Source organism: Trachemys scripta, chromosome 8 (assembly GCF_013100865.1).
Source record: "Trachemys scripta elegans isolate TJP31775 chromosome 8, CAS_Tse_1.0, whole genome shotgun sequence".
In the NCBI taxonomy this organism is placed as follows: Eukaryota; Metazoa; Chordata; order Testudines; family Emydidae; genus Trachemys; species Trachemys scripta.
Window position 1 is genome coordinate 100,915,438 of NC_048305.1, and position 27,966 is coordinate 100,943,403.

Consider the following 27,966-nt stretch of genomic DNA (forward strand, 5'->3'; position numbering starts at 1 on the left):
GTAATATTATACCTGGCATTACAGTCCCCTACAATAAAGCCAACTATTTTTGACGATTTTGATTTCTCCATTTATTGTCATATATATATTATAATAATATCAGGGATTTTATGCAGGACTGACCTGTTAGCCAGCATAGAATTTTACTTGCTCTAGGCAGAACCTTAGTTTAATGACCTTCAGCTAGAATATTGCAAGGCATTTTTATCTACTCAGGCCTTTTCTAATGCAATGGGTTAAGTGGAGAGGATTCTTTGGGGGATGAAGAAAGATTTGTTTTAGTATTGCAGACATTTTTGTCAATGGAATTGATTTTTTTATGTGTTTTACAATTTTTCTGAGGGCACCAAGAGATATGACAGACATAATATAAATAAAAGATAATAAATATGCAATCCATAGCTATGGTACATAGTAACTGATGTTCTCAGTGGATCCTAGGAGTACATCAATGGTACCTTGCAAATAAGCTGTTTTACTCAGCTCTGTTGGCGCCGAGAGATTTGGTTAAATAACTGTCAATTCATGAAATAACATAATTTAGGCAAAATACTTCTATCATGTAATCCTGACCCCTCCAGCAGCATAAAAATTATCCTTTAAATGGGATCAAAGAAAGACAGCGTTATATATTATACTAAGGAAAGTACATTACTTCAATTACAGCTTGTTCCATCACAGGATGTTGAATGTTAGTCATTGGTATATGATATTTGCAAGGATTGCTTCAGAACTATTTTTAAATTATTGTAATATTTTTTCTTAGAGAACCTGTATGTTGCAACTTGCTTTTTCTACCTGCAGTATATTCTAAAAATAAAACATGAGCCATGTGCACTGTGTGTGTAATGATGCAAGTCAAGAAACGCTGATGTGGAATGCACTGGGTCAGAAATATGGAAATTATTGCTTTTTTTCCCCCTTAATTTTTTTTTCTGTTGGCATTTTTGAGAGTATAGAAGCTACTTTCAGGGCGGGAAAGGTGATCCAGCAGTAACAAAAATACAAATATTTAATAATAAACTAACACCCCTAATGCTTATTAGTCAGACATCCTTTCCTCTCTATCGACACTATTAAATTCTTTATTTATGTATTAGTGATCTTTCATCATTATTATTGCAGACTTCTTTCTGGCCTTCCTATCTCTCACTATTTCCTGTTCTGACTTAACTAAAGTGCCACCTAAAAGTGCTGCTTATACCTACACAGTGTTCTCTTTGAATCCCTTCATTGCCTTCCTGTCTTTTGCTGCATTAATGTCAAGCTCTTTGTCCTCATGTCAAAAATCCTACATAATATTGTCTTAGCCAATGTAACATCTCTGCAATTATCTCCTCTCCCTTCTGCTTCATATACTCCTCCCTCGCTGTGTTCCATGCCTTGTAATTATGCAGACACCTATCCTTGACTAGTCTCCAAATTTTTGTCCTCCAAATGCCCTTTGCTCCAAATCCTTTCTTAAAACCCACTTCTACAAGGAACCTTTACTCGTACTTGTTTCCCGTGTTCTCTCACATGTGAACTATTGTCCTATGTCTTGTCTTCCTTAAAGCCCAAAGTGTCTACAATCTAAGGCCCTAATTCCGGAAAAAAAAAAAAAAAAAAAATCAAGCAGAGTAACTTTGTGCATGGGGTAGTCCCATTGATATCAAAATTACACATGGGCTTAAGACTGAGAATCAAAGCCTAATATTGTAGTCCTGAAAACTGCATATCACTTCAATAGGGCTACTCACAGTAGTGAATGCTATATCTAGTAGCCACTGTTGGCATGATTGTTTAGATTATAAAATGCAAGCCTCCCTTATCCAGAAAAGTGTACACAGTGATGCATTTGTTTATGCTGTTATATAACTGGTCATCTCAATCAACGTCATTGGGTCAAACTTGCAATGTAAAATAGTATAGATACAGTAACAAAATATATTGTGTATGTTCAGAGCTTACTGATTTATCATATATGAAGACCAAAGAGAAATAAAAACTATACTGAGAGTTCCTCACAATTATTAAAGTTAGCACAGTTGTGATGTCAGAGGGTCCTTGAGCCATATTGGTGTAAATTTGCATATCAAAACAATTTGATTTCTAACAATAATCCCAGGAACAGAAAGTTTTCTAGTAAGAAACTGCAGAAGCGTCCAATTGCCTTTGAAACGGTCCTCTGTACATTTTGTGGTGTTGGAGATTTAGGAAAAGAAACTAAATGTATATTTAAATTCCTTCAAGGACCTTTCTGCTAATTTAATTATTTAATTAATGGATTGATTGACAAGCTGCAAACACATACAGGAAACAGCAGAGGGCTATAACCTTCTCTCATAAAATCTAGGAAACGTAATATAAAATATTACATCAGCTACTGGCATTTGTAATTTTGCCGGCCAGTTAATTTACGATTGCCAGAGTTCCAGAATCTTTTGTAATCCAGACATTGTTTATTTTCATAGTGAGCCATTAAAGGACTATGTGCTTTTCAAAAAAAGAAAAAGTAACAAAAGCAAAATGAAGCTTATAGGTCAAAAGCACTTAAAGTTAAACAAAGCAACAGAGGCAAGAAAAAAAATGTATCTAGACGATAAGAAATTCTACCTTTTTTTCTTCATCTCATAATATGGGATGATGCACTCTTGGGTTGGGCACGAGTTGCTTTATAGTAAAAACTGTAAACAGCAGGGGAAAGTATTTAGTGGTCAAAGCAGGAAACCAAAAGTCACAATGCCTGGATTCTGATCCCAGATCTGTCACTGACTTGCTTTGTGACCTTGAGTAAAAACTATTAACCTTCTGGTGCCTCGGTTTCCCCTTCGGGCTATAATAATAGCCAACTTTAAGTTGTTGTGAGGTTCAATTATAAATAAGGTGTTTTGAGAGCCTCTGATATAGGGGACTATAAAAGTGAAAGACATTATTATTATATTCTCTAGAAATGATGTAGTCAAGAGGAAACTGTCACGCATTGTGTAGTGGAGAGCACCAGTTTCTTGTGTTACATCTGTAGGTCAGTGGTTCTCAACCAGATGTCTGGGTCCCACTGGGGGGCTGCGAGCAGGTTTCAGGGGGCCACCAAAATAAACCAGAGGGTAGGACAAGTGTTAGCCTCGCTGAAGCCCGCGCCCCACTGCCCTGGGCTGAAGCCGAAGCTCAAATAACTTAGCTTTGTGGGCCCTGTGGCATAGGGCCCCAGGCAATTTCTCTGTTTGCTACCCCCTAATGCCAGCCCTGGCTTTTAATCTACTGGATATGCAGAGAAAGAGTTATTGGGGCACAGGTGGGCCCTGGAGTTTTTATAGCATGCTGGGGAGCGGGGGGTGTCTCAGAAAGGAAAGGTTGAGAGACCGTGCTCTGGGTCATTCAGAAACGATCAAGGATTTAGCTGCATCTCCTGGGATTTGATGTTATACATGTTGAAATGATCTATCAAGGATAAAAAAAATGAAAGGCTTCTCTCATATAGATATTTAACTATTTCACTGTGAAATGAAACTACTAACTGCCTTCTCAACAATCGAGACCTGCATTAATGAGGTGACCTGATCAGAAGCTCCCTCAGAAATAAATAAATAAATAAATAAATAGATGGCGTGGCATTGGTCTGAGGAGAAATACTATTGGTAATCTCCATGGAGACTTGGATCCCAGAGTGCAAAGGAGTTTATACGTAAATTAAATTGTGTATAAACCACAACAGGTCAGCAGTTCAGGATGATTTCATTGGCTGACCAGTAGCGTCACTGCTGTCATTGCTGCTGTTTGCTTTGCTTGGTTCTCTCTTGTTCCTTAACAGTTCTTCTAACAATGATAGTTCAGATTAATGCGAACAATATTTTACTGTATAACCATTTTACTCTTGATTGATCATATTTATTTTATTTACCAGCACTCTGGCCCAGATCCTCAGCCATGGCTGAGGAGGAACTGACAGCTCAGAAAAATGGGATGTGGCCTGTGTGTTCATGCAATCATAAACTGCCTATCTGATGGGCTACTCTTCAGTTGTAGATTAGAGCAGTCTGAAGGCTGCTGTTTATTCTGGCTAGCAATAGCGCCAAACAACGGATATGAAAGCCTTTGATCAGCAGGTGTAGGACTCAGCTACCCTCTGACAACAGCAGGGAAGTCCGTAGTTAGCCACTATATGAGCTTCATGCCACCAGATTACTGCCCTTTCACTTCATAGTCTTCCCAGGGCCAGATACGCTGGCTTTATGCCCAGATTCCACCAGCAGTCTAGTGTGGTCTGGAGTGGCACAACACACCACATCACACCCCAAAACAGGGCCGGCTCCAGGCACCAGCCCATCAAGCATGTGCTTGGATCAGCACCTGGAGGGGTGAGGTGCGGCACTCTGGCCCGAGAGCGGGGCCGCGACCGGGCTCGCCGCCCTCCCCCAGGCCAGTCGGGGAGAATGGGCCGCAGCCAGGCTCGCCGCCCTCCCCCCGGCGCTCCAGCCAGTCGGGGAGAGTGGGGCTCGGCTGGGCTCGCTGCCCTCCCCTGCCGCGCTCCCCGCCGGGGGCGGGGGGAGGCTTTTCTGCCTGGGGCAGCAAAAAAGCCAGAGCCGGCCCTGCCCCAAAAGCAGAGCCTTGTGACCTTCTCTTTATAAAGTGCTAAGGTTTTAATCTGTGCCATTATTTAGTAAAGTGAACACATAGTCCTGACAGAGCCGCACTAATAACTAGAGCTCGTCAATTATTTTCCCCCACAAAACATTTTTTTGACTATTTCTTTCCCCATTTTTACAGGAAACTTCAAAACAAAACAATCCTACTAGAAATTATCATTTATTTTGGTTTTCAGGTTTTAGATATTTGAATCTCTTCCCTTCACCTCCTCCTTCTCTGCTGACTCTCTGCCCCACTGGAAGAAGTTGGGGGAAATGTTTTTTTGTTTTTTTTTTTTTTGAATACTTTTCCGTCTGGGAAAAGTTGTAGAAAAAAGTTTGAGAAAGTAGATTAAAAACGCTTCTACTTTTTTCAACTGGAAATGTGTAGAAAGTTTTTGAGAAGAGAGAGAAGTAACTTTCTTCCACCCCCACATGTTTCCAGGTGAAAAAGGTAAAAAAATGTGGGAAGGTTCTTTTACTCTTTTTCAGACTTTTTTCCATTGTATAGTTTAGTAGACTGTTGAATTATTGACCATTTATAATGTTGGCACTTTCCAGATTGTCAGACAAATGCCTTCTAGGGATGTCTGTGTGTGTATTTATATATCATCCGAAAGGTTAAACTATGGAACTTTTTTTTATTGCCTAGAGATAATTTGGCATAATAAATCACTAGGGCCAAAATCTTCAAATCTGGATGCTAAAGAAAAGGTCTGATGTTTCAAAAATGCTGATTATGCGTGATTTTCCATTGAAGTCACTGGAAACTCAGCATTTCAGAAAAGTCAGGCCACTTATGGATACAAAGTGAACTTGCACTACACTGATGAGTATCCTTCTATAAATAAATACATTTGTTCCTATAAATATAAAAAATAAATCATAGAATTGTGCTGAGTTCACTAGGGTCAGTATATGTGCAGTCAGTGAAATATGTATCCCAAATGTATTTCAACCTAGGGTGACCAGACAGCAAGTGTGAAAAATCTGGACAGGAGGTGGGAGGTAATAGGCACCTATATAAGACAAAGCCCCAAATATCGGGACCGTCCCTATAAAATCAGGACATCTGGTCACCCTATTTCAACCACATTACAGGAATTTTAAGGCAGAGAAAATTCACACAATATTTTCTAGTTCTTAGGTCTGGTTGACACACATCTTTTGTACTAATTTACCTATTTGGGTTAGAAGTGTGGTTTTATTTTGTTTTAGTCTTTAACCAAAATAATTAGACAGGTGCAACCCCTATCATGGATGCAGGCATTCCATTGGAAAGGTGCCATATGGGAATAAGGTATACTGGTATAAACACCTTTATACTGGCATAACTACCGCCACATTTGAGGGGTTGTACCACTTTAAATATACTTGTATAGTTAATATCTTTTGTGTGTAAACAAGCCTTTATTCCTTTCTACCTTAAGTCCTCTTCAAACTTGCACAAATATGTAAGAAGTATTGTATATCATACTCTACAAGTAAGAGAACGATAAGAATGTCCATTCAGAACATATTTGACAGAGAAAACATGAACTCGGAAGTGTTTCAACTGCATTTGAGATGGAATCAATGGATTTGTGTAGGATTCATATTTCTCACTTCTCCTTTTAGCCTTCTCTATCTTTAGCATTACCTTTGTCAGAGACCAATAAAGGGGCAGCTGTGGTGTAATAGATTGAAGCGTGAGATTTGGAGAGACCTGGGTTCCTTTCCTCGTTGTACAACTTACTGCTCTTTGTCCTTGGGCAATTCACTTAACCTCTGTCTGACTCTATTTCATCATGTGTAAAGTTAAGCTGAGAATGTTTACCCCACTTTGAGATCTACTGATAAAAATGCTATATGGGCCTGATCAAAAGCCTTTCAAGTCTGCAGGACTGATTTCAGTGGGATTTGGATCAGGCCTTAAAAGAGCAAGATATTAATATTTTAAGTGGTTTACTAACATATTGTTATCCAGCCACTTTCTTTTGGTGGTCTGTGTGAAATGCATTTGTGGAATTAGTCCAGTCCCTTTTGTAGACCCGGCCATAGTATAATTGAAACACACCTCATTGGTAGTTATTGGCACCCTTGTCTGTAGTGACATTACACAGGTCAGTGACTGAATTGTTCATTGGACTGAACTAAGATTTCACCTGTAGATGTGGTTCCTACAGATCAGGGATAAGACAGGTTGATGGTGACAGTGCAGGGAACTATACACTTCCTACTGTGGTCAATGGGTAGGGCTCTACCAATTTCACGGCTGTGAAAAATGCACCAGGCACCATGAAATAAGCCCTTCAATGTCAAATCCTGAAATCCCATGTCCCCTTGTTCCTAGTAGTGCCCCAGCAAAAGGGGGTCCATAGCTCCGACTGGGCTCCAGAAGGACAGGAATTGTTCATCTCCTGCACAACTGCTTTGGGTGGGGGATGGGGGAACCAGACCCACCCCTGGGTGCCTCCCCCTGCTGCAGGATTCTTTGTGACTGCGCAGCTGGAAGAGGCTTGTGGAGTTGGATCCAATCTTCCCTGTGCTTCTGGGAGCGCCTCAGCAAAGGGGGTTCCTAGCTGCTAGGATGGGCAGGGCTGGAGCAGGACAGGACTTGCTCTTTCCCTGCAGGGCTGCTTTTGGGTATCCCTTCTGCTGCAGATAGCTCCGCAACCCCTCCTTCCCATTGTCCAGCTCTGAAGGCAACGCAGGAGTGAGGGTGGGAATACCATGTCCACCCTTCAACAGGTTTGTGACCCGCCCCAAGCCCCTTTTGGGTCAGGATCCCCACAGTTACAACACTGTGAAATTTCAGGTTTAAACATCTGAAAACGAGAAATTGACCAATTTTCAAATCCTCTGGCCGTGAAATTGCCCATAATGGACTGTGAATTTGGAAGGGCCCTATCTATGGGTAAAAGGTATGCCAATCCACACCTTTCATGAATGAAAATTTCACTTAAAACATAACATTTACAAACCTTATTAGCTCATCTTCTAAGCAGCTAGCTATTATAAGCGAAGTCCTGCAGAGCTCCCATAGTACTCTGCTTCTGTTCCTCAAGCAAAACTCCAAATAGATACAAGTAAGCGAACAAAAGTATTCAAAATAGTTCTATATAAAACAAAGTATCCTATCCTGCAGTGTTTGCATAATACATGTTTGCACTCCTTAAATACCGTCACGCCCACCAGTTGTAACATCTTCCTTTATTTAATGGGCACAATCTCACATCATCTCACCCATTCCTCTATATTATTACCAGCCATCTACATCTTAAATGTATAATGAGGAAATTTAGAAAACGTAGGTGATCAGTAAGATATCTATATATCAGACCATTTTAAGGATTATGCAAATCTTTACAGCTCAGGAGGAATCAACCTGTAAACCTAGATTGAATGTAAGTCCTGGATACAACTTCTGCTTACACTTTTAGCAGTTGTGGAAAGACTGGTTCTACAGTATTTTCTGTCCTCAAAATAATGACAAATAGTTATGATGAATTTAACAATCTCAGTAGCTTGCAGTGCACCTGACAGTCCCTTATTTTCACTGACACCATTTTTCCATCGGACTGGAGTATGTCGTAGCTGCCCACCATGTATGTTCAAAAATATTTGATTGCTGGGTTTTTGCATACAAATTTTATAAAGGAATAGTTATACAAGTATATGAGTACGGGCATCAAATTTGATTATATGCAGAACCTAATCTCAATATCACATCATCCCCCCTGAAAAGAGTATTGAAAGAATATTCCAATTCATATTCTGAATGGTATGTTTCTATGCAATCATCTTGGAGAATACTTATTCCAACCAAGAGCTCAGAATATTGAGCTGAATAAAAATGTGTACATTAAGTTGCTTATTTAAATGTCCAGCTTTGATGTTTGCAGAAAAATTTAAGCAGCAGGCAATATAACCTGAGCTTTGTTTTATGGATAAGAGAAGCTAATGTAAGTTACAAACAGTAAAGATTACAAATGTGTATAATATGCTGCAAATGTGAAAAAAATGCAGATTTCAGATATTAGTTTGCACAGCTGTATTTGCATAAAAATATACTAAACTCTCCATGACATTCCATGCGTGAACCAGATAAAGCATCATTAAACAGATTAATGTTAAAAAAGTACTTAAAGGAAATCTCAAACTGAAAATTTTGCCTTTGTAAAAAAAAAAAAAATCCTATACTTCCTCAAAGGTGTTTTTAGTTTATCTTTTTCTTAAAAGTAAAAATAAAAACAGGACTTTTTATTATGGAGAAATACATGGGGGCCGATAAAGGGCCCAGTGGTGGAAGTCCAACTCTTGTCAGTGAATATTACTCTTGCAGGTAGTCCTATTGACTTTACCAGCATGACAGTTTTGCACAACTCTAGCACTTTTAGTTATGAAATGCGGAGCATTTTGTTTTACATAAATATGCCCTTAAATATATTGATGACATGGCAGGACTGGGTCCATTTGAGCTGGCAATCTTCCAGATACAACAATCCCCAATGGATGTTAACAGTCTTGAACATGAGGAAGATGCTCCATACTTTGTGACCTATTTTGACATGAGGAGCTTCTCCATATGATTCCTCTTTACCCCAAAATTATTCACAGTCTCCTCAGAATGTTAAATGCCACAGTAGAGGTTGTTTGGGCTTTTATTTGAAGGTGTGATAAGGTGTCACTCACCTTTGGCCCTCAGAATCCTTTTGGGCTGATAGTTCCAGATCCCAGTTTCTCTGCTGGGAGAAACCCTCTGCTGTATAAATGGAGCAGGGATAGTTGAGGCCTTCCTTTATCATTTAGAAAGCCACCTGCTGCTCCCCAAAGGCCTCCTAGGGATTGTTTTAAAATTTCAATTTGGATCCTACTGTAGACAAATCTTAGGGGTTCTGTGACAAGGTGCTGGGCAAAGGGTTGCTGATTAATCTTTTGTCATGCCAGCTCCCATTTAGGGGAATAAATTAGAGCTGGCTGGAGATAACCTGGCTTTAATTGGGGAAGCAGAGACAGCTGTCGCCTAATTAGCTTGGGGCTGTATAAAAGCCTCAGGGGAAAGTAGTGAAGGGGGAGTAGAAAGAAAGGCAGTGAGTAGAAGCAGTTCCTTGCCCAACCCTGTCTGCAGATGGTGAAGGGCCAACTGTACATGGTGAAAGGGTGGTGGGACCAAGCCTGTAAATAAACTGTATCTGTGGTTACTAACCCCAGGGTCTCAGAGTGACTTTGTGGACATCACAGAGGCAGGAGCTAAGGGGGCCCTGTTGTGCACTGCTACAGGTTCCATGGCAGTGATGGGTGAGAGTTACTCTTTCCAGTTTGTCTGGCCTGAGAGAAAGGAGCTGTGCTTTTGAATCACCTACCTAGTCAAGTCAGGCAGAAGCCTGTGAAGGAGGAGGTCATGTGGTTAAGCTACAGAGTGGGAGGCATAGTGTAATAAGGTGGCTTGCCCCCTGAGTGCGGGAGCCTGGGGCTAAGCCAACCTGGTTACAAAATGAGCCCTACCTACAGGGAATCAGGCAATTCCCCATAAAGAACAGAAGGTGGTAGCAATAATGGGAACAAGAGCTAGGCTTAAGGGGTGATAAAGCCCAGCTGGGGAAAGGTTTGGAAAGATGGCTGATAGAAAGCTCAGAGTGTAAGGAAAGAGAGGTAGAGGATAACTTAAAAGGCAGGGTAGGAAGTGGTCCAGGCTAAACTGTTGTGTATGTAATGGAGGAGACCTAGCTGTTCAGTACGTGGCCCTGCAGTAGAGGATGGGATTGGGTTCTCCTATTGGCCCCAATGAAGGGGCATAGAAGCCCACCACAAGTTTTACAGTATTTAGCAAGGGGACTACAGGCTGAGGCAAAGACAGTTTGGGGAAGAGCCCCAGAGAGGAAGAAGGATTTTTGAAGAGGTTTTGCGGACTTTCAGTTTGAACAGAAGGGGTGGACTCAAGATGGTGTCCAGCCAGAGGGCCAAGTCACTGAAAGAGGAACCGTTGGAGCAGAGTGACCAGCTGCTATGTCACACCTGGCCATCAGGGGGTGCCTAGGGGTGAGTGAACTTGTGAACTATTTATGGTGCCTTCCTAATGTATGTGACATTGACATTTAATAGCTTCATGTTGCAGTTTCTTAAATCTGTAAGGAATTGCCTCATAAGGTTGTTGAAACTAAATTCATTTAATGTTTGTAAAGTGCTTTCAGATATTCAGAAGCTTGGATGGATGGTGTTAGGAGTGTAAAGACATTTTTATGATTAAATTCTATTAAGTAATATAGACTACAGGAAAATGCATTTTCCTAAAATATTCCAGAGACTTGTCCCTATTTCATGTTAACTCCCTCAGGCCTTCCAAAGAAATGTAGCACACACACATGTTTATATATTAAAGACCCTGCAAAGATATCATTAGGCCTATTGTGATAATGATCCTTATGCCAGGTAGAAAACAGTGGATTCTTTAACTGTAAAGATGCTGATACTAGTTGTTGTTAATGACATATTTAGTAGGAACTGGCTTATTTTGAAATACAGCCAGTTCTAAACCTGTTATAGTATTGAGATATGAAAAGAGTTTTGAGTTTGTCTCTATTCACATTTGAGAAATACTCTCCCTGATATTGTTGAGCTTCAAGAATCTTATAGAAAAGTAGTGCTTAATGGAACTGTACGAGCACTGCTTTGCAGCACTGGCTGTTCAGAGCTGGGACCAGAGCATGGGGCCCATCTAAACCCAAGAGTCCTATGACTGAGATCGGAACTCCAAGAAGACTGAAAGGCAGACAGGTAATGTGACTATTCAGAGGTATCGTGCTGGAAGAATTGCAGATAGTTCATAACCTCTCTTTCATCTATGGTATTCCCACTTGTGTGAATCCAGCAAGTAATGCAACCCTCAAGAGGGTGGGTTAAGGTTTCTGTGGTTAAAAAAAAAAAAAAAAAAAAAAAAAGGATTGCAGAATGGAAATTTTCAAATCAGATTTAGATGCCAAGTCAAGAGAAAACAGAGCTGTGTTGATGTGTGAGGATAACTCCAAGTAGCAGCGATCCAGATATCTAAAATGGAAACACTATGAAGATAGGCTATTAGTACTGCCTTAGCCCTAAAGCCCTCAGGTATTGTCATCCTAGCTAAAGCAGAGCAGGACTCAGTGCATAATCACAGACATTGAGTGGAAATGACATTCCCTTTACACTAATGCCCAAAGACTATAAAAGGCCTTAGTTCTAGCCAAATAAAAACTAAAAAGACCTCTTGATATTGAAGGTCTGGAGGAATCTAGTTTCTGCAATGGTGAAAAGTCTAAGTGCTTAAAATTCCTTAAAACTATCTAAGTACTAGTAAAATTAACACAGGGAAGTCTGGTTTAGAAAAAACAAATCAATGCATTGCTTTCAAGAAGGTTCCTTAAGCTCTGTGGTACCAGAGAGAGAGATCCTGCAAGTGGGAGACTATGCACAGGGCACCTTGAAAAACAAGTTCTTCTTGCCTGTTGGTTACTACACCATTAGTTGCTAGGATGTTTGTAGCATGGAAAAGCCTTTGGGATCACCTAGATCATCTCCTACTCTGTGAAGGATTGAAAAATTAGGAGTTCAACTATGTTGCCATGGATATTGCTCTCTCTGTAAGAGACTTAATTTTCCAACACACAAGTAAACATTTTCTTGATGTTTTATATTTTCATGACTTCTGATAGAAATGATGCCCTCCAGGTCGGGCATTTCTTGGCAATTAATGACTAGCTGCTTTCACCTCCGACCCTCAACTCATGCAGATGGTCATTAACAGCCAGGACGCCCTCTGCACTGGGCATTATTGCTTAATCATTCCCTTTTAATGCTACAGAGTATACCAGCTGCCTCCAGGACATAAATATCTCCTGTGCGGATGGATCAAGAGTGTTGTTGTTTTTTTAAACTTTCATTAATTTGAATGGATATTCTGTCAAAATTACTGCCAAGATGCAAGCACAGACCTTCAACTGCCAAAGGATTTAATTTAAAAGCTGAATGATGGGTATTACCCTAAACCTCACTTAAGGTTAGATCACTCTTTTTCAGGAGGTGTTGGTTGCTGAGTCTCCCTGCAGCAGTGCAGTGCCTCCTCTGGTGGGAAGGATCTGGGGATGGTGGATTTTGAAGACCTAAATCTCAGGGATTTACATATCTAATCTAGGTCTTTTATATAGCACCCATTACCATGGTATCTGAAGTGCCTTGAAAACATAAGTGTGTACACAGAGATATGTCTCTTTTCTCTGGTCCATGGGGACTGGATTTCAGGTTTTTTGTATTTTTTTTTTAATCTGGTATTCTGGTGACCTCCTATCCAGCTATTGTGTGATCAAAAATGCCCCAAACTATTTAAGTGTTTGAAGTGTGAATAGCTCTCAGGAAACCTTAGTTCCGCTCCCTTGAGCTAACAATGTGTGTGACCTTTACAGGAGGAGGATTCATTTACATGTGGAATTAAGCAGGTTTTATTGTTACATTCCTAGATTTAAAAAGAGATGCTGTGATGATTTAGTTGGGAATTGGTCCTGCTTTGAGCAGGGGGTTGGACTAGATGACCTCCTGAGGTCCCTTCCAACCCTGATATTCTATGATTCTATATGTGCCAAAAGGCAGGATAACTTAAGATCAGAACGCTTTAGCAATCATACCTTTAATAATAAAAGTTAACCAGCACATCAGTGAATTGCATGCACACACAATTTGGGATTGTCTAGTTCTTGTGTATAATTATTTCTGAGTTCTTCTAAATGTGAAATGTCATTAAAATATGGTGATAGCTAAAGTATGTTCAGCCATAGTGTTGGTGTAGAGAAAAATATAACACTTTTTTTTTTTTTTAAATCTAGGATGTAATATTTAGTGTCTCTTTTATGCTCTTCTCTCTGGAATTGCAGAATTAGCTTTCAATATGGAAGGCAAGACCCAGGCTATACATTTTATAGACAGTCACACTGTTTGCAAAATTGTGGGTATACTTGCTGTTTAAGGTTCATTCAGTGTTTGACAGTTTGATTGCATGAAATACAATGCTTGGAATATAAGTAAATTACAAAATTTACAAGAAGGCAACACAAAAATATAGCACTCCAAAACACATTTAAAATTTGTAATGTACCCTGGGCAATCCAGGGTCTCCAGCTATCATTTTGAAGGCCTTAAAAGGGTAGTCCAGGTCTATTGGTTATCAATGATAAGTCAGGTTTCTCTTGGATGCTGAAGGTAAATGTGGATTTCTTCAAGTGACGAGATCAATATAGCCTCCCTCGATGTGTGGTTTAGCACTGAACATGGAAGTCACCCTACTGGTGAGCCTGATTTTGCTGCTTTGTTGGCAAAAGGAGATTTGGGTGCCAGGGTTACTACTGTTTGCTTAGTACTACCGACTTTTTATTATGCATCCTTAAGTGAAACACATGGTATGCACATCAGAACTTCAGACTTTATCTTTGGCTTTAATGCTTCAACAGAATTAACAGCAGTAAAATACAGGTGAACTGTTATTTCCTGGAACTCTCTTTATACAAGTTCCGGAAGGGCTGGGACTTGACTTTGTGGTTTCCTGACTCTTGGAGTAAGACTTTGATCTGTGGGTTCATATTTTAACAATGCAACAATGTTTTTCACAGATAATTATTTACAACTTTAGAATGGGTAAGACAAGGATGAGTTTGTTGGAAGCTGAAAATCACAATTATAGTGAGAAACCAGTTTTTCCCGTCCAAGAGTTTAGAAACCGTGCCCTGTTACGGGCAATGCAACATCTGTAAGCTTTATGCTGAGATTTTATCCTTCTAAAATAGCAGTAGCCAAACTCTGATCTCTATGGAGACTTATACCCAGTATGAAACTGGTGCACAGAGGCACAATAAAAGGAGGACTGATGAACTTCTGGATTGTCTCTAAGTGGTTCCCCTGTTCAGCTAATTCTTCACTTTACCTAATGCAGATTGTTGATAGACTTTTAAGGCCATTATGATCTACCATAGTTTAGATAATCCATAGATCTTCTGCATAACACAGACAATAGCATTTCACCCAATAATTCCTGCATCAAGCCCAATAACAATCTTCCTTCTAGAAGGAACAGAAATACAGTGTGTCCATTTCCTTTAGGAAAATAATTATTTAGTATTATGTATGTGGTTGGGACCAGGTGGGGGTGTAAACAAGCAGCCCATCATCTTGAATGCCCCTCTGTCTACAGAGGATTGTGGAGCAGCCTCTCCAAAGGGTTTGAAACCATTTCTACTGCCAACCAGAGGATTTCTCTTGGACATATTTGTGCAGCTGGTGCCATAATTGGACCTTGTAAAATGTTGCAGTTTATAGTCTCTTTAAAGTGTTTCTAAGACCAATGGACTCTAAAAATTGCTCTGCTAGTGGAAATTTGAGGAGTTATCCTTTTTACCTTTCTATTTTCATCGTTTCTTTTAGTTTTCCTACCTAAGGACAAATTGTCCAGGCCTTCCTGACATCTGAGTAACTTTATTCCCAATACTCAACCCTATTATCCCCTTTCCCATATCTCCAATTTGTCGTCTTTCCTCCTGTTATCTGCTACCTCTCCATTTTCCTCCTCTTTTCTTTCGCTGTCCAGCAGTACTCAATATTTCAAATAGATTTCAGCTGCAATGGAAATACAATCCCAATAAGGTTCAGTGTACCGAATCCTTCACTAGCCACTGAACTGTGTGGGACAAATTTGTCCTTGGTGTATCTCTAATGGAGCCAGTGGAATAACACCAGGCATCAATTTGTCCTGTTGTTTCTTTTTGCAGCTCTTCCTACTTCTATTGTAACGAGATACAATCACTATAGCAGCTGTTATTGTTTGATCAGCAACACAATCTTTGTTGAGATTTCATTTCCCTTGCAGCCCAAATGCTAGATTATATTTCTCATCTGTGCCTTTTAGCAGACTTTATTTGACATTAAATTACACACCAACCTAGTGATGTTCCACTGCTTGTTAATATAAATTAGTGGCATTTGAAATCCCAAACCTTAAATGGAGGATATGGAAGACTTTGTCCATGTTCAAGTAATAAATCTCCCATTAGCATATGGGAAGTTTACAGCTGTTAGCTACATGCATTTTATTTTTATATCCGTTTGATATGTCTTCATTGTACGTTTAGTTTATTCCTGGTCGTTTTATGTACTTTATATAGATATGGACAAAATTTCTACCATGGTTGGCTTTGTTTGTTTTGGTACTTTATATTTGTGTTGCATTTTGTAAGACTAAAACCTAGTGCTCCTTGTTTTTAGGATTCATGTGCTGTATATTAAACTTCTCAAGTTATTCCTACAAATGATTCTCAGAACTGAATATAATCCCCTGGAAATAATTCTTGCTCTGCTTAAATAATAAAATATAAATAGGATATCTCCATTAATTTATTTATCTCCTAGAACTGGAAGGGACCTTGAAAGGTCATTGAGTCCAGCCCCCTGCTTTCACTAGCAGGACCAAGTACTGATTTTGCCCCTGATCCCTAGGTGGCCCCCTCAAGGATTGAACTCACAACCCTGGGTTTAGCAGGCCAATGCTCAAACCATGGAGCTGTCTCACCCCCCCCCCCCCCCAGCTTCTAAAACAGAGGGGAATACTATCTAGAGAGCACACAAGTGAATGCATGCACCTGGCGTAAATTCCAAAACATTCACAGTTCACTTTGAATAAGTATCCAGAAGCTCAGATCTTTTCCAAACCTATGGTAGACTCCAGTGAGTCTTTCAGCCCTTTGATCCCACACAATCCCTCTGCATCTTGCTGTCCTCTTTGGAGGATGAGACCCAGTTGTCCTACTGTATTTTCTGTGAGTAGCTCATTTCACCTTTGATAAGGAGTCAGCGGGGGGCATGGGTTTTTCTACCCATAACCAATGGGTAATGCTGTAGGATAGGAAGGTGTCTCCATCTTGTAGGAACTTGAGAACCAATTTTTTTTTTAAAAGGACTCTTCTTTTAGTAAATAGAACAGTGTCAATAGGTTTGTCCTGTGATTATGATTATGGCAGGATATGTTCTACCTATTTGGCTTCTAGGAATTTATCTCCACTATTTGTTACTATGGGCAGGGGTGCCACTGCTCCTAGTTCCTGCCCGGGGCACAGTTGTATCATCTTGGTCCAGGCAGCAGGATGATTTTGAGCTGTAGTCAGCCAGGCCCTACTCTTCCAGGAGAGGGAAAGAGAAGACCCTCTCCCAATAGCCCCCATCTCTGGGCCAGGTGACTCAGGAAAGGGGAGATAAATAACAGAAGCAAATTCCTTAAGCTAGGTCCCAGATCCTAGGTGTAAAGGCTTGATATTCAAACAGACTTGACTGTTCCTGATTCCACCTGAAGAGAGGGAATGAAGTACACTCAGCTCTGAGAAAAACAGACCTTACATGTAAACTCAGTTTTTCCAGTGAGTCCAAATCAAGGCCCTGCTCATGTGTTGTGATGGATTGTTCTTAATCCTGGGGAGCATCCACTGACTTTGGGGGGAATCCTTTTCAGGGGCCTAAACAAGCCTTAAGATGGAGTGTAATAAACCATTCATAACTGAGTCTCAGCCGAGACAAGCTACAGGAGGTAACGTGTTTATGGGACCCTCTGCTGGGGGTGCGAGAGCCAAGCTTTGGAGCCACCCGAGCTCGTGTGCAGGTCCGCGGGCTCGTGTGGCTGCTGCGCTGCAGTGTGGACGGGGGTTGCATGCACCGCTTTCCCCGCAGGAGGTGGGAGCGGGGGCCATGCGCGGGGCCAGGCGAGCCGCCGAGCGGCTCCTGGGGAGGCTGGAGCGCACTGGCTCGGCTCGCGCCCCGCTCCGCAGCCCTTCGCAGGGAGCGAGCGCCGCGCGCCAGCCGGGCTTGCCTCCGCTCTGCGTTGGATTGCTCCGGTCTGCCTGGAGCCCGGACCCGCTCGCTCGGCCCCAGCGGCGGGGCGCCCAGGCGCGCTCAGCCGAGCGCCGAGGCGCACTTTCAGGAACAATAACAGTGCAGGCGGCGAGGGGCCCGGAGCCGCCGCCGCCGCCCCCCGCGGTCCCCCCCCCGCGCCATGTACGCCTTTGTGCGGTTCCTGGAGGACAACGTCTGCTATGCGCTGCCCGTCTCGTGCGTGCGGGACTTCAGCCCCACGTCCCGCCTCGACTTCGACAACCAGAAGGTGTACACGGTGTACCGCAACCCGCGCGAGGCGGAGGGCGAGGACGAGAGCCCCGGCGACTGGGGCGACCGCCTGCTGCTGCACAAGGCCCAGATCCTGGCGCTGGCAGGTGAGGCCGGGCGGGAGCGGAGCGGGGCGGGGGTGGGGGGAGGGGTGGGTCGTTTGAAGGCCGGACCAGTTAAAAACAAATCGCTCCCGCGAGCGGGGCGGGAGGACGGAGGCGGCGCCCCCCCACCCCCAGCCCCGCTCGCTGCTCCCCGGCGCGGAGGGGGCGGGCCTGCCGGGGGGGGGGGGGTCGTGGGGTTCACCCCACGTCCTGACCGGCGGCAGCGCCCCCGGGGGGGGGGGGGTCCCCTTTCTTGGTGGCTTTTCCCATAGCTGCCCCCGAATCCCCACCCCCCCCCCCCCCGGCAAATGAGGCCGCGAGAAAGGGGAGGTGATGGAGGACGTCAAGCAGGCTAATCTGCTTTGAGCTGCAGTCAGACTAAAAGGGCCCCACCTCCTTGCAACTACCTGCGCGATTTTGTTTCCGAGAGAGGGGGGGAGAGAGAATTCGTGATGGGAGGTTTTGCCACGGAACACCCCTTAGTGGTGTTATTGCCCCTGTCTGAGGTTACTGCCACAACTTCATATTATCTTTGATTTTAGGACTAGCTTTTATCATCTGCCCAGGACACCCTTTACCGCTGTGCACTTGACGTTTTTGTGGTTTGAAATCTCAACCTGGGAATCGAGGAGCCTAGCACATCTGGAACTTTAACCCCCCCCCCCCCAACAACCCCCACCTTCTAATATTTGAAAATCACCATACTGCACCTAATAAAAATAAAAAAAACTCCCCTCACTTCTATTACAAAAAGTTAGACCCCCATTATACATACAGGGCCTTATTCTCTTACCCTGCACCTTGGAATCATTTACAGCATTGCAAGTGGATGTAGTGTTCTACCAAAGCAGAATGATCGTGTTTTTTGTCCACTATGCATTGGTGTAAACAACTTCACAAGGTGCAGTGCAGTGAGGGGTCAGGACCACATATTCTAGCCCCTGTAAAACTTGCTATTGCTGCATCAAGCTTATTCACATTGAAATGTGAGATTTATTTAAAATCGTCACATCACTATGTCACTGTCTTAGCCTGCCGAGCTGTATATTCTGAAACAAATTTATTTTTAAAAGACTCTAGAGTTTTTTGCAGTCTGCCTTCAATGAGTGCAGTGACCATGACAGTGGGTCTAGTGGAATGAATATAGGACTAGGAGTGAGAACCTCCTGAGTTCTAATCCTGATTTTGACACTTAGGCATGTAATTTTAAGCTATTTATTTAGTAAGTTTTAAAAAGTTTACAAATCTTTGCCAGGTAAATATCAGAAACAAAATACTCATGACAACAGCTAGCTTTTGTTTAAAGACACATTATACAGGAATTTAATCATTTACCAGTTCTGTTTAACAGGGTGTTATCATACAACAGAGTAAGCATCATTACAAGAACTTAGGCAAGTTATTTAACGTATGTGCCTATTTTTCCAGGTGTAAATTTGGAACGATAATTCACATCCATTTTAACATTTATATACAGTTTTGTGAGAAGGGTAGAGCCTGATTCCCCTCTCAAACCAGTATAAATCAGAAGTAACTGTACTGAAGTCATTGAGTTGACAATGTTCCAAAAATATTGGGAACATAGGAATTGTCAATTCCAATCAGGGCAGTGGTACATCTTATACAGGATAAGTTTTGTCTTTTTAGCTGTGACCAGCCCCAGACTCTTCAGATAAAGGTGTAAGAAACCTCATTGTGGAGTAGCCTGACCATAGAGGAAGTTTTTCATAGTTGTTTTTGTTGGCTTATCCCCTGAAGTATGAAGGTTTCTATTTCTTATACTATTTTTTTTTTATCCTGTGAACAGGGACTCTTGATGTTCTCGTTAGCTATATGAGGGAAGACTCAGACATTAAGTGCTAAGTTATGTACATGGAAGATATGAACCCTGAATTTTTCTGTAAAAACCAACTTTTCTACCACTGAGTCAATTACACACTACACACAAAGAATTATTGTTTTACTCTTGAAACTATCACCTTCTGGTCATCTCTGTAGCTTAAATGTTTATTTTATTATTCCAAGAAGCTTCTAGTGCCTGAGGAGAGAAATTGATCTTATACTTAGAAATCTTGGGAATAGAATTTGGGTTTATAGTTAATGTATCAGCTTTGGCCCTATCAATACTGGTTCTCCAGTGAGGTAACTCCTTTCTCTTCACGTGTCATTATATAATGCCTGCATCTATAATTTTCACTCTGTGCATCTGAAGAAGTGAGGTTTTTTTTACCCACGAAAGCTTATGCCCAAATAAATCTGTTAGTCTTTAAGGTGCCACTGGACTCCTTGTTGTTTTTGTGGATACAGGTATCAGGGGGTAGCAGAGTTAGTCTGTATCAGCTTTGGCATTGATAGAATTATCAGCAAGTTAGCTTTAAAATCAGTTACTTTGTGGCAAATTGTAGAGTTAGGAAATACTTTCTAAAATGTTTCTATTGGCATACAGTTTCAGGACTAAAGTCTCATGGCAGGCAAATAGAATATTGGAGTTTGTTACTCATTTACAAGTCAGTAATAATTCACGTGTATGTAGGAAATCACTCCCCGCACCCTCCTCCGACTGCCCCAAGGTTTCCAGAGCGCTCTAACTAATCAGTTAACTATTGTATGTAAACTTAGTGTCATTTTGAAAGGCATATATGTATATATAAAATACATGCAGAGGCCTTGGTCCTTCAGTCAGATGGGCCTGCACCGTGCAGAGTATCCAGAGCTTCTGTGGGGTTCTGCATAGGTGCATGGATCCTCCCGCGTGGATCAAAGTGCAGGATGAGGGCCGTCATTCATATATTACATTTTAAAAATAGGGTTTTTTAAAAGATATGTGCTCACTTCTGAGCATGTTCAGAGAACATCTTCCACAATTTTAGTGGTGTTAATTTGCATACACTGAATTAACAGCACTATTAAAGTATCAAAGGAGTAGCCGTATTATTCTGGATCTGTAAAACGTTGCTTTTTACAGGACTAGTCAAGTGAGTAAAGTCATGCCTGTGCATATGTGCTTGCACTATCAAACCCTGTCTGTGCAATGGTGATTTAATGATATTCTGAGAAACTTGGCATTTGTTTCCTTGCCTTTTTTAAAATTTTTGTTAAAGGGAAGATGGGGGGGAATGGCGAAAATAAATTGCCCATGTGCATTAAGAAGGACAATTAAATATTTGATTTTTGAAACATTGAAACAAGTGTTTCCTTTTCTGTGTTACTAATAAAGCCTTAGCCAATCCTTTTCAAACGTTGGCCGCAAGTCCTTATTTAGGTGCATTAGTAAGTGGCTTGTGACTTCAGTGGGACTCCCCATAGGAGTGACTATATGTTCAGGCCCATAACCCACATCATTTCAATCCTATGCTTATACTCTCCCTTCTTAAGTATTCCAGCAACAATCCTTAGACCGGTGAGGCCATGCTGGGCAAGAGTATACTGGAAGGGACAGTGCTGTTGCTACACAAGCGGTACAGCTATCAAAATGTTTTGTCAAAATTGGACTCTTAAAACAGAGAAAAAAAATGTTCTGAGCATGCTCAAAAGGATCACAATTGTTATAGCCTTTGATGGGGGGCAGGAAAATACTAAGTCACCTTTTAAACACTTCAATAATTAGAGATTTTCCTTAAACTTTTTGAAAAAGTTATACAGGGATTGAGGCCAAGGACAGAGTTTCAGACCCAGAGAAGAAATTTAGAGAAAACTGAGCATTGGAAAGCCGCTTAAAGCAGAAGTTGTGACAATCTCAAGACTTAAAGTTCACAGGCAATTGCTGTTAAGTAAACTAGAAGAATTGTTTCATTCATCACTAGAATGAAAAGTGGTTGCCATACAACAGCATACAGGAACACGGCACTGCACTTTGAAATGGGAGGTTAATAGTGTATCTAATTGAAATTGCAAGAATTTTAGGCAACAGTGACATCTTGTACTTTACTTTTTAGAAAGGGTTGGTGCCTCTTCATATAATGATCCACTACTTGACTTTTCTTTTTGACCTCTTTCTCAGAATTAGTCCTTTTAGCCTTTTTTGCTGCAATATCCATCTGTAGTTCATAGGTTCTTCGCACACATCCAAAATATTTGTAGACAAATTCTGCCATTGGTTACATATATCCTATACCAGGTAACATCATTGGCCCTTAAGTGATTAAATTGAGGGTCCTTCCTGCTTATGAAATGGTAATGTAGCACAGCACAGACTCAGCCCTGCGGCGCCTCCTGCTGGTCATCCTTGGGAATTAGCTCCTCATCCGAGGAGCACCCTCTGCAGGCCGGTGATCCCCTTGCCATTGGCCCCTGTGACCCTCATCTCAGAGTTCTGCCTCCTGCAGTACCCCACAGTCTTACTGGGTTTTCCCCCACCCCCTATCCCCACATCACCTCAGTCATGGCTACTGCCAGTCTCTGTTTAGCCCCTGCACCCTATCAGCCGATCACCACAGGCAACAAGGGGTTTGGACTGGCTGCCTTTACCCACCCTCCGGCTGCCCCTCTGCAAGCCCAATACCTAGGTGGGCCTAGAACCAGGCCCTGCAGCCTGGGGTGTTGCTGGCCTAGGGCTTCCCAGCTCCTAAGGCCTTTCCCCAGCCCTGCCTCCCTCTAGGTCCCCTGGGTGAGTTCCCCAGAAGCTAGGCCTGTCTCCCTCTCAAGTTAGAGAGAGACTGCTGCTTCTTCTGGCTTCCCTGGCCTTCTTATAAGGCCCAGTTGCTTAGTTTGGGGCGTGGCCCCAGTTGTAGCCACTTCCCCCAATCAGCTGGGGTTTTACTCCCTGGCCCGCCCCAGCCCTCTGCAGGGCTTTTCCAACTCCTTCTGGGCTGGAGTGGATGGTCACCCCGCTACAGGTAACCATATACTAGGTTAGAAGAAAAACAACTCAGAAGCAGAGGTCTCACTGTTTATTACCTCAGACTATTGTCATTATCAAGTTAAAAGGGAATATCTTCTAGTTGGAAACATACTTTCCTTGGCTACAATAAATATCTCTGTACTCTGGCTACTGTCCTCAAAATTTCCCAGCCACATGACCACAACAAACACAGCTACCTCAGATTCTTACCCCCTATCCAAACTGGTTTTATATACTCCAGTTTCATCAGTCTTTGTTTCCACACACTTGTCCTTGCCCATTGGGGATGGCTTAGGCTGTGTCCCATACTAAGATAGACCTGTCAAATTTAACTCATTTTAGATGACTTTTAAGACAGCCTTTAAATCTCATGATGAAATGTTTTGCTGTGTTTCAGGGGCATTTAAAACTTCCATTCACGTTGTCACAGCATGACACTTGGAGGTTTGAGTGGGGGCAGGGTGGAAATGGGCTGAGAAATTGAGATACTTGTTTGTTTTGGACATACAGGTGAGGAACTCTGAGGGCAGTAGTTAATCGGAAGGGAAATATTTGCACAAGGACTACAGTGATTGAAAATATATAAGGCTAGATGCTGAGGTGCATCCAGAATGCAGAGTGTTGGTCAGGGAAGTGGTGTATACAAAGTTGGCTTGAAGCTCCTACTTGCATTGTTGTGATTCTGTTGCTACTCAGTGCATTTCTTCTATGTGCACTGTTCGGACATCGTGAGGGTTGGCATAATATAAAGATATCCCAAACACACACTGTTTATAAACCTTTCCCCTTACTCTTGCAGTTAAGTGGGTATATGACATATGAATCCCTACACAGGCTTATATAGTATTCCAATGGCATACGCATTGACATAAGTGACACTTGGCCCCATACTCTGATCTGAACACCGATTAGAATGTGGCATCACAGTTGGTTTCCCCCAGCCCTGTCCCAATATTAACTTTCAAAAGCTAATTTAATTGTTTTAAAAAAAAATAGTAGTACAGGTCATTTTCAGTAACAGTAAGTGGTACTTGTCTCTCCTACCATATGGAGTTGTGCTTGAAATATTGTAGTGACATTTCCATTAAAATTACTTATTTTTGAGGATTTAATAAGACTGTGCCTACAATTAATTACAACATTTAACAATTAAAAGCATCTACCAATTTTATGGGAGCAAAAATAAATGAATGGAAGTTGATGTTTTTGTTATCCTAAAGCAATTGAAAAACACTTTCCTCTTAACTTTTTTAAAGGCATTTCTCCATAATGTTACCTTAGTGCCACTGAAGTATTTAAGAAAAGATAGTGGCCAAACTTTTCTTTTAAAATGTTAATGTATTATGAATCCAATATTAACACTGTTACTACTTTTCTATATGGGCTCACACCGTGTGTAAATCTGCTGGCTACTCCTCCAGTCCATTCTCCTCTTGCCTTCAGAGTCTCTGATGGGTAGGTGACTGGGGAGACTCCCTTTGTGGTGGGGTGCTCGAGGTCTTAACCCTCTGGTGCAGCTGAAATGCAGCATTTCCACCACTTTGCGGTCTTGTGGTCATTAGAGCCCCTTCAGAAGTGTTCTAGCAAGGCAGGCAGGCAGCCAAACCATAGCCAAGTTTATTGAGTTGGTTTCCAGCCTAGTAGTTCTTATTGTCTGAGGTTTCAAAATGCACTTTATAAAGAGGAATTGTCATTATAAATGTTAATTGTTGCTGTAAAGCACTCTTCATTTGTAAAGTTCTTAAACAACAACTAATCCTCAGCCCCTACATAAGGTGTTGTATAGGTAAATATAACAACTGAAATATACAGGATAGGACTTATTTTAAAATGTGCTACTTGTTTTCAATTTTTAAAAAATTCTGAATTTCTGAAAAATACTGCAGTGGGTTTCAGTAAGGATTAAAGGAGTTTCTCCATAATTATAAACCTTCATGGTTTACATGTTCAGAGCACTGTACAAGCATTAACTAACTAATCTCCATACCACCCCTGTGAGGTATGCAAGCATAGATGGGGGACACCAAGACAGAGAAGGTGAATTATTCAACATCAACTAATGATTAAATGTAGGAGCCAGGATTAAAACTCTACTATGCTTAGTATAGACTTGTGGGCATGAATTTTGAACTAACATTTTTATTAGATGTTTTCTGATTTTTCCCACTATCTACAGTTTTATATATGTATTAATTTTATTGCACCATACTGATTTATTCAATCAGCCAGAATAGCTCCAAAGGTGCCACTGCAGAGTACTGGTAAACAAAGGCTCACAAAATTATGATATGTAGCAGTGTTGTCAGGTTTGAGACAACTGACTTCAAATTAGTATGCATGTTAATATGGTTTCTGCTGTAGATCATTATCCAAATCAAGATTTATTTATTTTTTTTAAATAGAACTGGAAGGGACCCTGAAGGGTCATTGAGTCCAGCCCCCTATCTTCACTAGCAGGACCAAGTACTGATTTTGCCCAAGATCCCTAAGTGGCCCCCTCAAGGATTGAATTCATAACCCTGGGTTTAGCAGGCCAGTGCTCAAACCACTGAGCTATCCCTCTCCCCAATATCAAGGTTGTGATTCACTAACAAATTTGTGCATTCAAACTCGAGTCTTACTCTTAAGACCTGCCCCTGTTCTCACTGTAGTCGGAGAATTTTGGTGTTTAGTGGGAGCAGCTCACCCCCATACTCTGTCAGTATATTTTATTGTTAAAGTTACTAAAGGAGAGCCAGCCTTGATGTAGGATTTCAGACACAGAAATTAGAGAAGGAGGAGACTTAGTTTATGTAATCCATTCCTATGTTAATACAGGATTGCTCCCTCCTCCTTAACCTCTGTCCTCCAGCTCCTTCTTTCTATCAAACAAGCATGCCTTGATCTCCATCCTCAATAAGTTGACTCCATCTTCCTGCCTATCTTCCTTTTTCCCCTTCACTTCCAAGCCTATCAAGCAGGCAGACTACAACCACGGTCTCTAGTTTTCTCTCCCAATTCCACTCTGAGTCCTTTCCAATCTGGCTTCTGTTCTTTCCACTCCATTGAAACTGCTTTCAACCAAGGTCTGTCAGTCTTCTCCAGGCCAATTCCCAGCATGTGTACTCCATCCTTTGTGACCTTTCTGGTGCTTTTGACATTTGTTGATCATACTCTTGCTTGATGATGTTCTCCCTTGGCTTTCATGATGCTGTGCTTTCCTAGTTCTCCTTCTACTCCTCTGCCATTCCTCCAGTGTGTCATCCTCCTCTCCCCTTTCTCTATAGGTCTCATAGGACTCTCTTTAATGTCACCTTTTTGGCAGACCTCATCCACTCAGGACTTCAAGTGCCAACTCATGCATCCATCTTTCTGCTCCTAATCAGGTTTGGATGGAACAAAACAATCTTCCAAACTGCTTGACCATCATCACCTCCTTTTATGTCTCACTAACCATTTACATTTTATGATGGCCCAAACTATCTTTCTCCTAAATTCTGTTAACTCCCCCCATTTTTGGGTGTGGCGGGGGATTGGAGACCTACCATCTGAGGCCCAAAACCTGGGTCATCTTAAACTGTGTCCTCTCTTTTGCCCTTGACATTGAGATATCTATCCTTATTTTTCTGCCCACCAAGCTAAAACTATTGTCCAGGCCCTTATTGTCTCCTGTCATCTCCTCTCTGACCTTCCAACTAAGTCCCCTCTCTAGTCAGTACAAAACACAGCCATTAAGATGATATACATTGCCTGTCAATCTGGCCATCCCTACATCTTTTTGAATTCAGCTTTTGGCTTCCCCTTCTTGACTACTTCAAGTTCAAACTTCTTGTTTTCTTTAAAGATCTTCCACAACTCCACCCCCTGCCAGTTTGTCCAACCTTGTCTCTTGCGGAATTACCCCATGCATTCTCTTATCCAGTAGTGATGCCAGCCTTGATGCCTTATTAGCATGAAGATTGCTTCTCTCAGAATATTTCTTCTTACTTTCTCCAATGCCTGCTCTGCAAGACCACTATCTTTTCTTAAATCCCTTCTAAAAACCCTGTGACGGGGTCCTCCCCTCACCCCTAAGATGGCACCTCCTCCTGGTCACTTCGGAGAGTAACTCACCAGGTCAGCTCCCTTTCCCACAGTTGCACTCCATCTCTCTCTGCCAGTCTGCAGCACCTCTCACACTCCATGAGCTGCTGCCTCTTCATGGGGGGTGGTGGTGAGACAGCTCAGTGGTTTGAGCATTGGTCTGCTAAAGCCAGGGTTGTGAGTTCAATCCTTGAGGGGCCACCTAGGGATCAGGGGCAAAATCAGTACTTGGTCCTGCTAGTGAAAGCAGGGGGCTGGACTCAATGACCTTTCAAGGTCCCTTCCAGTTCTAGGAGATAGGATATCTCCATTAAATTTCCTGCCATGCGGGCAGGGGACTGGACTCGATGACCTCTCGAGGTCCCTTCCAGTCCTATAATCTATGAATCTATGACACAGCTGTCTGACCAGGTCATGATGTGTTCTCCCCTTCCAGGTCACCAAAGCTTTTCTCCCTAGCAACTTCAGGTAGTCTTCCCTTTCACTGCCCCCCAGTGCCACTCCTCAGTGGCTGGCAGGGGGACCTTCTAGTCAGCAGTCAAGATCTCTTCCCTTTTAGACCTTAGGCTCAGGGAAAGACAGTTTTTCCTTACCATCTGGTGCTGCCTTCTCTCTGGGTTTGCTAGCCTCCTAACTCCCCACCCATCCAGGGAGTAACTATGGGCTACCTGTCGCTGTAGCCTCCAAACACTTCTCCCAGAGAGTGACTTCAGACGTTCCCAGCAGCCCCTCTTCAGGTAATTTCCTGTCTTTATAAATCCAGCCAAGCTGGTTCTTCCGCAGCTGGGCACCCTCCATTAGTCAGGAGATTGCTTAGCCATCCAATTCCTCTCAGCTGTGGACTGATAGTTTATTAGCCCATTTCTCAACCTGCCTTCACCCTGTCAAGGCTAATGTGGGGGGAGAACCCCGTTAGAAACCCCCTTTTTCCTGATGCCTACAAGAAGCTAATTGATAGTCATCTGTAATGTTTTCCATCATCAAATGAACTAATCTAACTTCTTTACTCAATCTTGCTGTTTTAGTCTTCTCTGTGTCTTAGTGATATTTGTATTGTGGTAGCACGTAAGAGCCCCCAGTCATGAATCAAGGCCCCACAGTACTAGGCACTGTGTACACACATAACAAAAAGATGGTCACTTCTCCAAAGAACTTAGTCTGTGTAGCCCCATCCTTTCTGACCTATGAGACTCCTTGTTGTCATGTCTGAAAT

At 42.1% G+C, this 27,966-nt stretch overlaps 2 protein-coding genes across 3 annotated transcripts in view; both read left to right on the forward strand.

The window, feature by feature from the left end:
- Positions 1 to 27,966, forward strand: part of AGBL4 (ATP/GTP binding protein like 4) — a 1,407,981-nt gene that overhangs the window by 863,389 nt on the left and 516,626 nt on the right. The gene's annotated exons all lie outside the window — the stretch shown is intronic.
- BEND5 (BEN domain containing 5) overlaps positions 17,600 to 27,966 on the forward strand; it is a 42,243-nt gene continuing 31,876 nt past the window's right edge. Inside the window, exon 1 of one of the 2 annotated variants that reach the window (XM_034778113.1) lies at positions 17,600 to 17,854. In XM_034778113.1, coding sequence (XP_034634004.1) covers positions 17,638 to 17,854 — 217 coding nt within the window. In that variant the 5' untranslated portion in view covers positions 17,600 to 17,637. The remainder of the gene's footprint in view (positions 17,855 to 27,966) is intronic. The other variant, XM_034778117.1, reaches the window with a different exon arrangement.